Source organism: Rousettus aegyptiacus, unplaced genomic scaffold, assembly GCF_014176215.1.
Source record: "Rousettus aegyptiacus isolate mRouAeg1 unplaced genomic scaffold, mRouAeg1.p scaffold_m13_p_3, whole genome shotgun sequence".
Taxonomy (NCBI): Eukaryota; Metazoa; Chordata; class Mammalia; order Chiroptera; family Pteropodidae; genus Rousettus; species Rousettus aegyptiacus.
Window position 1 is genome coordinate 135600325 of NW_023416306.1, and position 18613 is coordinate 135618937.

The window sequence follows — 18613 nt, forward strand, 5'->3', positions numbered from 1 at the left end:
CACTATTGATTAAAGGTCAAAGTTCAACTTTGTCTAGAGTAAGACCTGTTAATGTTTGAGTTCAATTCACAACTGGTAACCTGTTACAAATTAGAATATCTCTTGAGGAAAAGTAGTAATCAGCTTCTGAAATTATATATATCTGCTAAAGATACCCTATGACATGTCAGTTAAAAACACAGTTTGGAGTCAGACAGACTGGAGTTCAAATCTCAAGTGAACTGTCAAATAATCATGTGACCTAGGGTAAATTACTTAACATCACAAAAACCTCAGTTTCATCATCTGTAAAACAGAGAAACACAATTTTAAATCATGTTTACATTCTGATTTCTCTTGGCTTTGTCCCAGCCCTCTTCAATGAATCTCTTGTGGGCTATTATACCTTAGTCTCTTCATCTATGAAATGCAAATCATGTGTCCCCTGCTCAGTTTCTTTGGGATGTTTGCCTAGAAATATAATTTTATGTGAAGCATTGTGAGCCACTTGTATCAAAGATTATTTTAACTTTGTTATTTTAAAAAATGGACTAGCAAAATTACTTCCCATTTTGTCCCTTATTGTGGGTAATTGACAGAGAATACCACTTGTTTACATTACTAGAAGTGGCCTGACCACCAGAAATATCAGACAGTTCTCCTTTGAGTTAGAGCTATCACAGAATGCTTAACCATTTAACTGTGTAATTTAAATCTTGGTCTATCAAGCAGTAAACAGATGGAACATTAGTAACAGCAGTAATTAAATTGTAAATCTATTTTAAAGAGTTGGCCAATATACAGTATTACAATCCATATTCTGTTGCATTTGTTATGTTCACTTTTTTTTTTTTTTTTTGGATTATGATTTCAGAATACCCAAATATGAGAAAGAAAACAAAATTGTTATTTTTTAAAATTGCATACTTAACAATGTTTGTTCATTCAGCAAATCTTTATTGAATGCCTACTCTGAACTAGACACATTTCTAGCCACTGGGCATCCAGGGGAACAAAATCCCAATCCTTGTGGAGCTTGGATTCTAGTGGATTGGAGATGACTAATAACCTAAATACATATATGTAATACCAAGTGGTGACAAATGCTATAAAGAAAAATAAAGCTAAGTAAGGACCTAGAGAACGATGGGGTGAGAACTGCTATTTTAGATAGAGTGGTCAGAAGAGGCCTCTTTGATAGATTGACCCTTAAGAAGGGGCCTGAAGAAGTAAGGAAACAAGCCAGTGGGTTTGCCAAAACGAGTGCCAGGCAGAGGGAATGGCTAGTACAAATATCTTGATTTGGGAGCATTCTTGGCTGTTGGTCTTCTATTCGTTCCACCTTGAAAAGGTAAGGGAGAGTTACAGCCTTCCCCCTGAATGTTTCATACCATAGTCTATGTAACTTTTCTTGTCTCATAAGATTAGTTTCCCACATCTGGGACAGAGGAGTTCCTTACCTGCCACATAGTAGCTCTGAATAGATGCTGATTGAACCAGTCATTCAGTTTGCTTATCTGTGGAGCAACTACTATTTCTTCTATTTACTTGGCACCAAAGAATTATAACAAATGGAAATTGTTAGATATATAAATAAATAAGAGAAAAGAATGAGCAAGCAAACCTTGGGCTGCATTATTCAGAGGGAAGAAAAGGCTAATAATTTTTTTCCAATGAAATCTTTTACAAATTTATTTCAAGGTTATTCTTAACTGAAATATGACCTTCATATTTTAAACACTCATGGTGATAGCCACAGTTTTAATGTTTACTGAACTACTTTAATGGTTACTTGAAATATGCAGTTAAGAAAATGAATTTGAAAAGTAAGTTATCACAGAAGAGTTCTTTGAATTACATATCATTTTAGAGGAGAATAATTTGCTCTCTTCCAAAGGAAAACTGTTATATTTTGCTTTCCTTAATTTTTAACTACTTTTGCAAAGTTTTTCTACAGTTTATGATGCTTATTGAATGTTATTTTCTGAATGTTATTTTAGATCTCCAGAGTTACTATAAACCAATTGTTATTGCATTATGTTTCTAATAAAATAAATTTTTAGGGTCAGCTATAGATGAGGTTTCAAGGTTTTTGAATTTATAGGTTTTTAAACTTTTTTTTTTAACTTGAAAGATTAATCTAGTTCATGGATGTGGCAAAAGCTTTAAAGTAAGTAGGAAGCTTCTCACCACTCAGCAGAAAACCCTCATTTTAGCTTTTAAAGTTACTATCATTTATACTTGACAAAATGTCAATGCAGTATACTTTTTGAAATTTGAAAGTTTCTATAGTCAGTTTTCTAGAATTTGAACAACATTATAATAAAATGATGGTATTTACCTCTGATAAGTCTGTTTGGAAGTTAATACTGCATGTCGGTACTCAGGGTTTCCTTTCCCCCCATCTTCTTTTATCTCCCCTACCTGTCTCCCTCCGCTCCCCCAAATGTCAGTGCCTAGTTTCAAAACTAAATAGTTATAGACATTCTTAACTTAAAATTTATATTTCTTTCAATATTTTTAACAAAGTTGTCTTTGACCTTAATTTTCAGCTTTTTACAGTTAAAAAACAGTAAACGTAATCACGGAAGCATTGTTTACTAAAGTGAGATCATATTATATTGCTGTTTTGTAACCTTTTAAAAAATAATCTCCGTATGTCTTTCCATCGTTCCTTCTTTTTCAAGTCCATAGTCAGGTTTCCCAGTGTAGGACCAACTTTCACATCTGTTTGTTATACCCCTTACATCTCTTTAAAAAAAGAAAAATCTAACCCAGTCTTCTTTTTCTTTTCATACCACTAATTTATTGAGGAGACAGGGCCAGCTCTTCTACAGGACGTCACACCTTCTAAATGTGTCTGGTTGCTTCTGTATTTAACTTGTTCCTCTATCTCTTATATTTCCTTTTAACTAGAAGTTAAATCTTAAGACCCGAGAGATCCAAGTTCAACATTTTTGTTTGGGATATATGATATTATGTACTGTTTATTTTAACTTATTAAGAGACACTGTATCTGGATGAGTCGCCACTAATGAGACTGAATTTGACCACTGAATTGGGGTAATAACTATCACATCCCTTCATTGTAGTTTCATCTTTTTCTCTGTTTTACTAGAAAATAACGTATTTGTTGTTACTTTGCGTAGTATGAATCTCTGGGTCTCACAGTATGAATCAAACATATACCTTATATACCTAAATATATAATACTTACCTAAATTAGTAATTTCATGAAGGATTCCATAATGCTAATTTTCTGATTAAAAAAAAATTCAACATTATTAGCCATTCTTTTTCTGTAAAATAGAATTTTTTAATATCAGGGCTATTGGTTTGTTCTCCTGTAAAGGTCAGATAGATAAATTTTTTCACTTAGTTACCAATTTTCACTAGCTCAGAAAATGACATGTTTGTTTTCTGGCTTTCTTTTTAATATCATTGTAGACTTAAGATTTTTATTGATTCAGTGTGGTTCGTTTAATATCAATGCTAATTCTCACAACTTTGACGAGTGGGGAAGGAGACTTCACGCTGATTTCTGTTCTGTGTCTTTTTGCTGTGATACTAGTTTTTAAATTATTGAAACATTTAAACAAACAAAAGTATAAAAAAATAGAGTGAACCTCCAACATATCTTTTAGCTTCAGCAATTAACATAGTTCTAATCTTGTTTTACCTATCCTGTTTTACCTACTTTTTTGATCCCCTGGATTATGATCCCATTTGAAAATTTTCTTTGTTTTCTGACATGGCAAGGCCCTAGACCTGGAGTCATCCATTTCTTTAAGAAGCCCTGATTGCTTTTAGTAAGGAATGGTATCTGATAGCAAAATCTGGGTATAAAGCTTATTGAAAGCTTTTAATGTTGATTTTTCTTTACTTTCCTCTCATGTGCCTCTTTACAATGGCGTCCTAGTTCTCATAAGCAGGGTTACTCTCATTTGAGTCGTGGAGGACAGGCACTTAACAAAAATGAGATAGAAAGCTTTACACTTCTATTTTAATTGGTCTAAATGTTGGGTATAGCTGACAAATGATTCAAATGTTGGCAGATAAGTGTTTTTAATGAAAGATTAAAAAAATAAGTAAATACCATTTAGTACTATCAGTTTGCCTGTATTACAATATAAAGAAATCCTTAATTTATAAATATTTGACTTCTGAACCTTTGCTTGTACCACACTTTGGTTTTTTAGTAATCAACACATTTTCTCATAATAATAATGCCGATGAGAAAATATGCTATTTCAGCTCTTAAAATCTGTATATGATTTCCAAGATAGACTAAACTCATATCTTTGCCTCCTTTTTCCTCCTGATGTCCACTGAAATAAAATGTATAGAAATAAGAAATGAAGAAGCCAGTAACAATAAATAGAAAGATTACCAAAGAGTAAGAATCGAGCAGATTTCTGGATCTCTATTCGAGTACCGGAAGGCACAACTATATCCTCTTCTCACCTATCCATACCCTCCCACCCCTGCAGTTGGACTGCAGATAACTGGCATGAACTCCAGGCAAAACACCAGGCAGATTTTCTTTAGAGAAATTGGGGAAAGCTAAGGTTTCTGGAGGACCAGTGATATCCCCAGAAAAAAAAGGGAGAAAAAAAAAGAACATCTTTATTCTCCCATTTAGAGAGTCTGCTGGCTTCCCACCCCACAGCCTAAAGGAATAGCCTAATCCTAACCCACACGGAAACCTCCTCAGGAGAGCAGTCTAACCAAAAACCAGACCATCTTCACAGTAACAGAAAATCTGTGTTGGCTACTGAGTCATTCAGGCCTAAATATGAATGAGCAACGAAAGATCACCAGGCATGTAAGGAAAACTAATAAAAAAAATAAATAAAAAACTGCCACTGGAGGAAATAGAGCTAATCAGAGAGAACTTTACAAAAGAGGAACCCTAACATACTCAGAGCTGTAAGAAGATATTACATTCATTAAATAAGAATAAGAGAACACAAATTTCCAGATTGAAAGAGCTCACCAGAGCTACACAAAACTGCAGAATTCCTAGGAGAAAGAAAAGATCCAGAGGGAAGTCATGTACAAAGTGACAAGTATCAGACTGAAATCAAACCTCTCATCAGTAACAAAAAACGCTTTAAGGCTGTAAAATATTGGCTTCAACATTTTGAAAGAAATGCAACCAGGGATTTTATATCCTGCCAAACTTATTCATCAATGGTGAGAGTAGTATAAAGTTTTTTTTGGACAGGCAAGGACTCAAAGTTTACCTTCCCTTGGAGTTAAAAGAGTGGATTACACATTCACCATTAACCTTCTTGAAAAACAAAATTACTGGATAATTTGTCATTAAACATATTCATTTTGGGCTTCATTTTTTTTTTTTTATCCGATTGGCACCAAAAGGATTTATTGAGAGGAAACCAGAAGGAGGATTACAAAGAATAAAATAAGTATTTGTGGATTTAACCACAAAATAAATTACAGAGCTTCTGTGGCAAACAGCAGTGAGACTACTCCCTTCACTCTTAGCAGGCTAAAACATTGCATTTATTGCACATATAACTAACCCATAATTTTTTGTATTTCTCAATGACCCCAGTAGCAGACAGCCCACGACTGCTTGCATGTAATCACAACTGGCTGGAACATGTGACCAGCAGGGACATCAGATTCTTCTCCCATCATGATTGCAATGACATGATCTGGCTTATATTTAAAAACATCATTCTGACTGCTATAGTGATTAGACTTGGGGATAGAACAGTAGAGCAAGAGTAGAAGCGGAGAGACCAGTTTGGATATCATTGAAGCATTATTCCAAGTGGAAGATGACAGTGGCTCTGACATGGTGGTATCAGTGGTAACAAAAAGAGGTTGGATTTGGGGTATAATCTGAAGGTAGAGCCTGACTGATTTGATGTAGGGTGAGCAAGGAAGAAGTCAAGATTTCTGACCTGAGCAGTAGGAAAGGAGGAACAGTTTGAGGGGGAAAGATTAGAAGTTAAGTTTTGGATGTTATATTTCAGAAATCCATTTGACTTCCAAGTAAAGATGTCAGTTACTTGGATTGACACTTAGATATGTACATCTGTAGTTCTGAAGAAAGGTCTGGCCTGGAGATAGAATTTTTGGGAGTGATCAGCATATAAATTGTATTTAAAGCTATGAGATCGGGTGAGGTCACCTGGGAGTGAATAGAGATAAAGAAGATGTCTGAGGACTGAGACCCAAAAGCACTCCAACATTTAATGTTCGGGGGCTGAGAAGAAATGATCAAAGATGACTGAGGAGGAGCAGCCAGTGGGATATAAGGAGAACCAAGAGAAATGGTGCCCTAGAAGCCGTGAGCAGAAAGTATTTCAATAAGAAGTCATTGACTATTTCATACTGCTGAGAAGTCAGGCAAGATGAGTAGTAAAAACTCACTGTTGGATTTCTCAACACAGATGTCGATATTTACCTTAACAAGACCTGATTTTTTTTTTTTTTAACAGCTACTAAGTTGTTAGGACAAAAATATGTATTAAGTTGTTTGGGACCAACTATTTAATAAATGGAACTATTAGATACTTCTTTTCACCTAGGGGCTTTATGAAAACATTAATAAGATACAAATGGAGACACAAAGTTTGGGAATCTGCTTTAGAGGATCGTGCTGAGAATTTTAAGAGGGGAAAGCACCACTTGCCTTTTGTCTCTGCTGAAAGTTTGAGTTAGTAATTTTAAATCTGATCAGATCACGTGCAGTTAATAAAATTCCCCTACTGAAAAAAGAAAGAAAAACTTATCGTATGAAACGTCAGTAGTACATCTTTGCATGAATTTTTCTTCTTGCCTCCATAGGTATGGTCTGAATATGCGTTGCCTGGCAGCTCGGGTCAATTACAAGACTTTGATTATCATCTGCGCACTCTTCATTTTGGTCACAGTACTTTTGTGGAATAAGTGTTCCAGTGACAAAGCAATCCAGTTTCCACGGCACTTGAGTAGTGGCTTCAGAGTGGATGGATTAGAAAAAAGAGCAGCAGCATCTGAGAGTAACAACTATGTGAAACAACTGGCCAAGCAGTCTGAGGAGGCGTTCCCTCAGGAACAGCAGAAAGCACCCCCTGTCGCTGGGGGCTTCAGTAGCAATGGGGGAAGCAAAGTGTTAGGGCTCAAATATGAAGAAATTGACTGTCTCATAAATGATGAACACACAATTAAAGGGAGACGAGAGGGAAATGAAATCTTTCTTCCGTTCACTTGGGTAGAGAAATATTTTGATGTTTATGGAAAGATGGTTCAGTATGATGGCTATGATCGGTTTGAATTTTCTCATAGCTATTCCAAAGTCTATGCACAGAGAGCCCCTTATTACCCTGATGGTGTGTTTATGTCCTTTGAAGGCTACAATGTGGAAGTCCGAGACAGAGTCAAGTGCATAAGTGGGGTTGAAGGTTGGTATCTGTCTGCTCTGCTGCATTTTTTTACCCTTATGTTGGGGAATAAGAACCTAGAGGTGTTAATTATATAGCAAGTGCATACATAGCATGCTTTCAAGAGACCTTTTATCATGCTTACTTAGCAAGGAGGAACAGATTAAGTCTGAACCTAGGGTAGCTTTCTAGATGGTTTAAGGCTTGCAATAAGATCATACCTGATCAAATAGGATTATTCCATGAACCTACCTCAGAATCTAAAATTCTCACCAGTAGGACCAAGGCACAGTATCTCCAGAAATTTTATGTAAAAATATACAGTTGTTATTTGGAAAAGGAGATGGAAAAGGGACAGAGACCATTCAGTGGACCAATACAGTCTCATTACCAGATAAGCCAGGTATCATCTCTGGATAGAAATTTAAAGTCCTCAGAACAATACAATACATACCATTTTCTCTGAGGTTATCCTGAACTCCTATAGTCTATCACCTGTTGTCTTTCAAACTTGGGGCAGTGGGGGGTTCCTTATGAGTATATTAGTACAATTTAGAATTTATACTTGAAACCTCGTATTGATCAGAAAGCCAAATTGAATTTGACTTTTCATTTACTTACAATTTGTTAATTTAGTTTTCAGTTCTATTTACTAAACTTTTTGGGGGGGTGGTTTCCCGCTTCCTTTTATGTTTAGAAATACATTTGCCACCTGACGAGCAGCTCTTCATCTGTATTTTCTGTAATAGTTTTGTGGTTTTGTTTTTTTATATATAACTTTAGTCCAGCTGAATTGATTTATGTTTTTGATAAATGGTACAAGGTTAGGGTCTTACTTTAGACATTTTTCCTTAACATGTCTTGAATAATCTCTTTTCCCCACTGATTCACAATCCAATCTTTATCATTATATTAAAATATTTTGAATACTGGAGTATGTTTCTGTATTCCATTGATTGGTCAATCAATTCTTATGCCAATTGCACATTGTCATAGTTATCACCCATCTTTAATGAGATTGTATAAGCCTTTTATTAATTGAAAATAATTCTATTTGAATTTTGAAAAAAAAAATCTCCTTGGAGAAGGAATACAGAAGTTAAAAAGTTTATTTGTAGCCTAGGTTTCTTAGCCTATGTGGTCTCTAATATCTTAAACTGTGTTGAAGCTACCTCGGAAGACATACTGTTTTATAGATGTCCAGTTTATACGGGGACTAGAATTACAGATAAGAGTTTATATCAACACCTATACCATGATGCAACAATACAATATTCTGCACAGTGGGGTAATATTGTATTTCTTATGTAAGAAATTACTAAAATAAACACTGATACCAAACATTTCAAAGTTTTCCTTAGAACTTCATAAGAAATAATCCATTAATGAATTATTTCAAGAATCTAATATTTAAATATACAACTTTCAAGGATATGAAAGAGAGTCACAAGCTATATTTATACTTTAAGTTGCCTAGTCTTAACTGGCTTCTTACATGAGTACTTTAACCATCAGATTACATACTTAGTAGACCAGACCTTAGCATTCTCTGCATGTATTTAAATTGTGCAAAACTTGAATGTATGAAACAGGATTATGAAACATGACATCTATAGCTATGAGCAAAAGTAACACATAAAAAGTCAGTCCTTAAAAGGCAATCTACAACATTACATTGCTGTATACAAATAGTGAATGAGAGTGAATGAACACTTAATTTTGTTTTTCATATCTGGTTAATTTGGTACTATTTTTTAGTAATTATGAAAACAGCATAATACGGAAGCTCAAAATTTGCTGATAATCTTATAATATCCCTAGAAGTAAAACTGAAGAATGGTGTTCAGAATAAACTTATAAATATCTGGACATAGTTACTTATTTCGTTTCTCTGTTTTATAGGTGTACCTTTATCTACACAATGGGGACCTCAAGGCTATTTCTACCCAATCCAGATTGCACAGTATGGGTTAAGTCATTACAGCAAGAATCTAACTGAGAAACCCCCTCACATAGAGGTATATGAAACAGCAGAAGACAGGGACAAGACCAGCAAGCCCAATGACTGGACTGTGCCAAAGGGCTGCTCTATGGCTAGTGTGGCTGATAAGTCTAGGTTCACCAATGTTAAACAGTTTGTTGCTCCAGGTAAGTGATACATTATATGTCTGCTAATTTTATGTTCATTTATGGCATCTGACACTTCCTTAAAATTCTTTTTATGGTTTTAAAAAACACATTAGCAAACCCTTTATATTACGTATATAAAGAAACAAATGGTGTCACCCAAATGAAATCCCTAAATTCAAGGTTATAAAAGGCGTATTTACTGTGTGACAAGCCAAGCCAAAGATTGAATGTTAAAGTCCAACTTACTGCCTGGTGTGCATCTCCTTCCAGGGGTCTAGGTCCTACAGGAGTGAAGTTCCTCAGTTTAATATTTCAGTACAGTATTTATTCTTTAACTTTTAAACTGTTTTACATTAAGGTAGAAATTTTACTTTGTAGAAAAGGCCATCCTTTCCTTTGCCTATTTTTTACCAGTAGCTCTTAAATTTTTTCAAAGTAATACAACATTATCCACTAGGCCTGCTTCCTATATTGAATTTTGTTAATGCACTAGATTGTTTCAAACTTAGTATAAAACCATTTCATTAATAAAATCATTTATAAAATCAAATTAACTTTATGCAGCATTTCCCCTTTTACTAAGACAGTGTCATTAATTAGGATGTAATGCATTTTTCTCCACTAATCAATATCTATGAGAATTAATGAGTCCATTACTTAAAAAGACAATGAAATAATTTTAGTTAGCACCTCAGGCTTAAATTTTCTATGGGGAAATGTTATCAAAAACAGAACTCATTCCCCCCTCCAGCCAACCTTGCAGTTGGTAAATAAAAAAAGAAAAAAGGTTATAAAACCCTTCTGTATTCTCTCCTTGTCCTGTATTGATGACTATATAATTCACAGACCTTGAAAGCCACAATACAGATCTACTCATTCTGGATGGCCATAAGTAATGGATTTACGAGTGCTTAATGCAGTGAAAATAATAGGTGACCTTTTGTTTTTATTCTATGACTAGAACGTCTTTTCTCCTGTGGCATTCTGTGATATTTCATCCAGCACATAGAGCATCTTTGCTTGGCTGGGTAAGAAAGTATGTAGAAATGTTTAAGAATATTTAGCTTGCGATACTTAAGAGGTTATCGCAGTAAGAAATGGTTAAGCAAAAGGACATTTGGTTCGGGGTGCACCTGAGGTGCTTATTTTTGCACTAATAATGTCTGGATTAGAATGGAAAACAACAGCCCTCATCTTGATCTCCTCAAGTGCTGGGAAGTTTTCTAGAACAATCTTTTGAATTCTATTTAGAGGAATAGATTTCATGATACACTTTTAGATTCCCTGTGTAATACAAAAGATAGATCCCCTTATACTAAATGAGGGACCCACACTTTAGCCCTTCATTCTGCAGCCAGTAGCTGGAGATAAAACTACTTCCTGTGGTGGTTTTAAGCATATAGAGGAGAGAACTCTGTGACAGTCACTCTGCCAGTGGGATACAAGCTACTTACAGTTGGAACTCCCTGCTGGAGGGAGTGTTCTAGCTGGGGCTGGGGTGCTTGTTCTCATATCCTGAATGGGCCTGGCGTTGCGTTTGATACAAATGTATGAGGGAGAATGACTTGAAGTTACTTGGGAGTTTTTGCTCCTAGCAGGAGAAAGAAATCCCAGAGGTGAGTCTGTTTTATTAAGACATGAGTATGGGAGATGAGGCTTCTTAGAAGATATAGACCTCGTGGGAGATAAATTCAGAGAATCACTTTCGAGAAGAAATTGGAACTCGTACATAAAAGCATGGACCTAAGTAAAGGGAGACTCTGGAGAACAAGGGCCTGCATGCTGTCAGCCTTTTATTTTTTCTTTTTTGGCCTTGAATATTTTTCCTTGAAAGGGACGTCATCTAGAGGAAAGAATCATAACATGGGTCTGCAGCGTTGTTTTATTTATTGAATAAGGTTTTGTTCCTCTTCCTAATTTTAAAATGAAATGAATTGAAACTTTATATCTGTACTACTCTATTAAATTAAAGGAGCTTTCCCAAAGCACTCTCTTCACTTCATTTCCATGACCTCACTTTCTCCTCTCTCTGTAGCCGTTCTTTCTCAGGCTTCTTGTGAGCTGCTCTTCTACCTGACCCTTATCTCTCACTATTCCTGGAGCTTCTGAGTAGGGCCTTGTCTCACTTCACATAGGTAAACCTGTTAATTAAGTGAATGAATGATAACAGTTTGTGTTGTATGTGAAAACACTGATTTAAAGACTACTCTGAAATGCTTATCATTCTTTGTTGCCTTAAGTATATGTACACATATCCCCAAAATAGACACGTGTAGTGACTCCTAGGAGCTGCTCAGAGAGAGTAGTGGTTAGGGGTCATGAAAACTTTACATTAGTAGATTTAAAGCAGGGATCTCCAGATAGCATAACCTCCAGTAGAGCTCAGAGCCTTGCTTAGTACAATTCCGCAAAGGCTGCCACAACCACGGGCACATTTCATTTGCTACCATTCGTATCCTTCTGAGTGATGCTGACAGTTTATTTAACCTCTCTGTACATCTATAAAATGATAATTAAAAGAACTATCTCAAAATTCTTTTCAAGATTATGACTTTTGGTAGATCAATTTAAATTGAGCATTGTTCTATGTGGCTCAGTAATCCCCTCTAGTGGTGTGAGGTTTTAGGAAAACTAATAGTGGTTTTTTAAAAGGTTACATCTCACGATATCATTCATTACTGAGTTCTTTGAACTAATCTGTTATATTGAGACATCATTTCATTGGATTTGTATACATAAAGTGAAAATCAGAACAGGATTCTGAGAGAAAAATGATTACTTCTACAGCTTCCTCCCATTTGGACTTTTAAAGATGAGTCATTGTTACCCAGTTTGGTGAGAATGGATATCATAGTTAATACTATTGTCAGATTAATGAGGCATTATCCTGAGAATGAAAAAATAAGTAGTACTCAAGATAGTCTGTTCTGCTGAATATAATTTAATTTTGAGTGATTCATAAGTCAGTGGAATCCTGCAATGTTTCAGGGACGTTGTACTGAGCATCAGATTCTATTTTACTGTAGATGCAGGAAAATGCTAGAGAGAGATTGCGTGTTCACATTTTTCCAGTTAAATGGATTTTTACTATATTAGAAGTATACTTCTGAAACCACTTTTTAAAAAATCATTCAGAGTGTCATTTGATGCATCAGTCTATCAAGATGTTCTTGTTCTTGATACTATTTCCATAAGGGTCTCATCAAATGAAGTAGTAAGAGCCTTGGTTCAATTATATCTACACTGGTAAAGTCCAATGTTAGGAGAGTTAAACGATCAGCTAAACATGCTGATACTCTCCAAACTAATCACACTGTGTACACTGTCATCAGTTCACATTTGTAATCTTTGTTCCTGGCGACACTAAAGATTTCCTCAAGTATTCCTCAAAGCAGATCTGATTCTATGACTGTATTTAAGAAAAATAACTCTTCCACTGATTATTCACATGAGGATCCCATTTCCAATACAATTTCTTTTTCATGGTTTTTGAACTTGCATCTAGGAATCCTGGTTTCTAGTTCCTGCTCCACCACTAATTAGCATTTGGCTTTGGGAAAACCTTTTAACCTTGCAAAACCTCCATATCTTCTCTCTGAAGTGAAAATGACATTTCCTGTTCTACCAGCCTCAGCATATTACTGTAGTGATCAAAGGAGATAATTAATACATGTGAATGTGTTTTGAAATTTTAAGCTCTGTAAAGATCAAGATATTCATATTTGCCATTAGTGTTATAAAATGTGTACACCATATATTTATTTTTTGCTGTTGTTCCCACTGTTGCTGCTCTTTGGTTTAATGTGCTCAGTTTCTTTTCTTGGTAGATCTAGCCCAGCAGTATTCCAAAAGTCATCTTTCTGGAAGTTAGCCATCATCGCATTATACATATGCAAGAGAAATTTCCTATTTGATAATTTGACAGATAAAAAAGCTTTTAGTATTTTATCAGCCTCTGAAGCCAGTGGCTTCAGAATAATAAGAATAATCACTATCATATTTTACTGTGTTCAAAGCCACTATTTTTTTTTAATTCTCACAATGACTTTGCAAAATAATATTATCTCTTTTTAACATGTGAAGAAACTGAGACTCAATAAGAGTTATACTTATTGAACATCTCAAAGCTAGTAAGTGGTAGAGTAGGAATTCAAACAAGTTTGTTTGTTTTTTAAACTCCAAAGTCCATGCTGCTCCCTCCACCTACCCTACTATCCCTCACTTTTTGTTAACTACAGGAGCCTATTCCTTAATTTCCAGAAATTTTATTCACAATTCCAGCAAATATCTGAAAACAAACCTATCATTTTAAATATCAAATAGTGATTAAGAGTATGTAATGTAGAGCCATACTTGACAACCTGGGTTCAACTCTTTGTACCTTAGTTCTCTGTGTCTAAGTTCCTTATCTATAAAGTGAGAGTAATAATCGCACTTACTCTGTTAATTTGTATGAGGATTAAATGAGTATAAAGCACTTAGAACATAGTCAATATTTATTAGGTGTTAATTAAATAAAAATTGTTACATTCGTGTATAGCAATTCTTCTGTCCTCTTTTTTGCAAGATTACGTGCTTAACCAGCTTTTGGCCATTTTTTTCTTTTTACAGAATGGGTATACTAGAACAGTCATTGATTATTGATCAGTCAGTGTTTGATCTAGAAAAGGCAATTCAATCAGCAGTTGATTAGCCATTTGCTCTTAGCCCCCTAAATGTAAACCACACAGGCCAAAAGGTAAGAGCTTTGGCCTGATGCTCACAAGCCATTATAGACTCACCAATCTATCATTTGTGGTTAATTGAGTAATAATAATAATCTGACAAAATATTGAAGTGTTAATTTTGTACAATTAGTTGTTCACAATTAGGTTAATTGCAGTTAACCTTTAACTACAAAGAGATTTTATTCTAACCAGTCTTTGTTGGTATATTTTATCCCCTACAGAAACCAGTGAAGGTGTATCTTTGCAACTGGGGAACACAAAAGATTTTATTATTTCATTTGACCTCAAGTTCTTGACAAATGGAAGTGTGTCTGTGGTTCTAGAGACCACAGAAAAGAATCAGCTCTTCACTGTACATTATGTCTCAAATACTCAGCTAATTGCTTTTAAAGAAAGAGACATATACTATGGCATCGGGCCCAGAACTTCATGGAGCACTGTTACCAGGGACCTGGTCACTGACCTCAGGAAAGGAGTGGGTCTTTCCAACACAAAAGCTGTCAAGCCAACCAAAATAATGCCCAAGAAGGTGGTTAGGTTGATTGCAAAAGGGAAAGGATTCATCGACAACATTACCATCTCTACCACAGCCCACATGGCTGCATTCTTCGCTGCCAGTGATTGGCTGGTAAGGAACCAGGATGAGAAAGGTGGCTGGCCAATCATGGTGACCCGTAAGTTAGGGGAAGGGTTCAAGTCTTTAGAGCCAGGGTGGTACTCTGCCATGGCCCAAGGGCAAGCCATTTCTACGTTAGTCAGGGCCTATCTATTAACAAAAGACCATATATTCCTCAATTCAGCTTTAAGGGCAACAGCCCCTTACAAGTCTCTATCAGAACAGCATGGAGTTAAAGCTGTGTTTATGAATAAACATGACTGGTATGAAGAATATCCAACCACACCTAGCTCTTTCGTTTTAAATGGCTTTATGTATTCTTTAATTGGGCTCTATGACTTAAAAGAAACTGCCGGGGAAAAACTCGGGAAAGAAGCGAGGTCCCTGTATGAGCGTGGCATGGAGTCCCTCAAAGCCATGCTCCCCTTGTACGACACTGGCTCAGGAACCATCTATGACCTCCGACACTTCATGCTCGGCATCGCCCCCAACCTGGCCCGCTGGGACTATCACACCACCCACATCAATCAGCTGCAGCTCTTTGGCACCATTGATGAGTCCCCAATCTTCAAAGAATTTGTCAAGAGATGGAAAAGCTACCTTAAAGGCAGCAGGGCAAAGCACAACTAGAGCTCACAACCAAAATCATATTTCAGCCTCTGCTGTACACAAAAACTATGGGCCCTCTCTCAGCAGAGCATTGGCACATATTAAAAGGTCGTAGACTAGGTTATTGTGGATGACATCAAAGTGATAAATGATCCTTTAAACCAGCCTTCCGAGATAACTGCATTCCATGGTTTGGATATTTAAAAAAGTAGATGGCATTTAGAGCAGGAGAGTGTTTAGTCAGTGGGCTAAACAAAGATGTTTAACTTTGCCTTGCTTATCACCCTGTACAGTTCCACAGGTAGCCAGCCCAGTCCCTTTCGGGTTGGGAAAGCAAATGGTAAGTAGCTATTACTCGCCAACTGTCTAGCACTTACCTGAAAACTTAGTATGGGGTGCTTTTAAAATGTGATTATTTATGCTTATGTTGAAAGCAGACTTTAAAAAAATAATGTGCTGTAATACAGTAAATATTTACTTGTAGCCTGAATAATGGACTGTGTGCAACTTTTTTAAATGATTTTTTTTTTCTATAGATTAACTTCTTGGGGGCAAATGAGCATTTGTTGCATTTGTTCAATTTGTTTTTTATAGAGAATACTTTGAATTTATGGTTTTCTTGATGTGTTCAGGCTTCACAGTTATGTCATGTAAGCACAACTAAAACGAAATATGTTGACTGCACAAGAAATTACAAAAATATTATGTTTTATGAAACTTGATATACAATCAGTAAAGTTTTGATAATCAGTCTATCCCTCCCCATTCCCCATTGTGATGGTTTTCTTGTCACTGGAATTTTGTATTTCATTTCAGACTACACTCAAGAGTTTTGTCTATTTGGGGAAGACATTTTTGGAACATTATTTGGGAAGTTTTATTACAGACCTAAATTTAGGAAAGAGCTAGTAATTTTGATAAGTCCACCACCACTACCCTTTTAGAATTTTTGCCCCCTTAAAGAAAAACACTAGGTCAAATATTACATACAAAAATTATAACAGGCTTTTTTCCTACTTAAATCATTCTTGGTCATCAACTTTCCAAACAGTTGACTCTACTCATTATTCTTTTTCCTTTGCAATTTTAATTTTAAATTATTTCAGCTATTGGATAGAAGTGATGCTACTGCATTTCCTGTAGATGTGTAATCAGACCTTTTTTTGGCTTTTTTATCTCACTATATCTCATTTCACCTATACCTATAGGCTTCCTAGCCCACATACCCTGGGCAGTAATGTTTCAAGCATTAGGTCAGAAGTGAGGGAGGTTGATTTTGCTTTCTTTTGTTTTAGTGTATGACAGTGCGCTAAATCAATACTATAACTTGTAGAGATTGGAATTATAAAACCCCACAGTGCAGTTTGTCTATGAGCTGTATCAAACGCCCATCACAACACTATGTTGCCCACAAAACAGTTGTGGGTTATTAGTTTTCCCCCTAGCTTTTGACCTTTGTAGTTCTTATACATTAGATGTCCCAACAAGAATATGTGGATGCCTTCATTTTTATTTTCAAAATAAACTTTCCCATTTTTACTTCATTGTATTTGTTATTATTTTAGAACGGTCCAGACTTCTGTCTTGTGTTTGCATACTGGTACTTCAGATTACGGGAATCATTGAAAACAGTATGGTACTGCTTCTGTGACAAATATCAGTGCCTTAACAATGTGTCTGTCCTTTTCCACGGAAAACGGAAAGACATTTTGATCTAGAAATGGCATTGCTAGTTCATTGCTGTTGGTTTCACACTGCCTTCCACATTGCAACAGCAACTTGATTTTTCTCGTGATCCCAGAATTTTCTAAGAGAGTGAGTTGAACCTATAGCAGCACCATCGGTACAAACTAGTGGTTCTCAAACTTTAGAATGCCTCAGAACCACCTGGGAGCTTATTGAAATACAGGTTCCAGGCATTCAGTAAATCTGCCTGTGCACCATGGTAATCTGCATTTTTAACAAGTGTTCAGGTGATTCTGATTCAGGTGACCTGGGGGCATACATGGAGGAACGCTGCCCACGACCATCCATTGCGTTTTATTCCTAAACACCTATGGAGTTTTCTAGGGTTTCGAATCATGTAAAATGTTTACTTATTTTGAACTTAAAGAGAATGGGGAAGGTATTTTGAAGTTTTGTTTTGTTTCTTTAAATTTTTCTTTGTTTCAAGATTATGGGTATTAGTTTTTCACACTTATTGTGAGTTGGCTTTGATGTTAAATTAAATCTGTTGCCACTTCAGTTTTAAAACCAGCCAAAAGTTTCCACATAAAAGTCAAGTTTGACACTTTAACAGTTACTGTACATAAAGGCTTCATCCAAAAAACATCCAGTGTATGTGAGCTAATATAAAAATGAGACACAAGCACAACTCTCCGGATGTGGCAGTCCTTTTTCTTTGTCAGTGTGCAAACTTTCACTGAAAGCTGCTATTTTCATCCTTCTTGTAATTGTTTTTCTTGTTTTCCGTCCATTGTACATGTGGGTTATATACCATGTGTTAAATATGCAATAAAGTGTTTACTGGATGCCCTTCTGAAGGGTAGTCCTTTGTAAAGCTGTACAGACTTTGCAGTTTAAGCACAATGTGCACATGTTAGTTTTATATACAGCAAAACTTGATTTTTTGCAGATGGAAAGGTATTTTGTTTCTATACAAGGTAAATGGATTGTTTGTGCTTAATGTAAAGCTGCTTTATAAAATTGTAAAATAAAGTTTTTATCTTAAAAGGAATATACCTGAATATTTCTCTTTCTTTAATTATTCTAATTATTTCCTAATTATTCTAAGATTATTTGATCCCAGCAAGCAGATTTATGACCATCATTTCCTGTTCAGCCTGTGACAACTAGTCAGGCAGCAAATGTTCATTAAAAGTCCCGTCAGGCCCTTTAAGACAACATGGGGAAGACTGTGTATCACATAGGCCGTAACCCTAGGAGGTTTAGTCTATAGGGGGAACACAGTGTCTACAAAACAGTTTCAGAAAATTAAAATGCTGAATTGTGCGGTCAGTCAGAGAAAGCATTGTAGAAATAGAGCCTACGCAGTGGTCTCAGGCCTGAGTACCAGGTAGAAGAAGAGGAAGAGTGACATGGTATCGTGCCAGCTGCGAGGGATGCCTTTCCCATGTTAATTCAGGCTGGTAACT

At 35.8% G+C, this 18613-nt stretch overlaps 1 protein-coding gene across 3 annotated transcripts in view; it reads left to right on the forward strand.

Annotated features, from left to right (window-relative positions):
* GLCE (glucuronic acid epimerase) overlaps positions 1–18195 on the forward strand; it is an 86851-nt gene extending 68656 nt beyond the window's left edge. For all 3 annotated transcript variants that reach the window (XM_016145753.2, XM_016145754.2, XM_016145755.2), the window contains 3 exons: positions 6802–7397; positions 9279–9524; positions 14455–18195. In XM_016145753.2, the coding sequence (XP_016001239.2) occupies positions 6815–7397; positions 9279–9524; positions 14455–15479 (1854 nt within the window). In that variant the 5' untranslated portion in view covers positions 6802–6814 and the 3' untranslated portion in view covers positions 15480–18195. The remainder of the gene's footprint in view (positions 1–6801; positions 7398–9278; positions 9525–14454) is intronic.
* Positions 18196–18613: the final 418 nt, after the last annotated feature.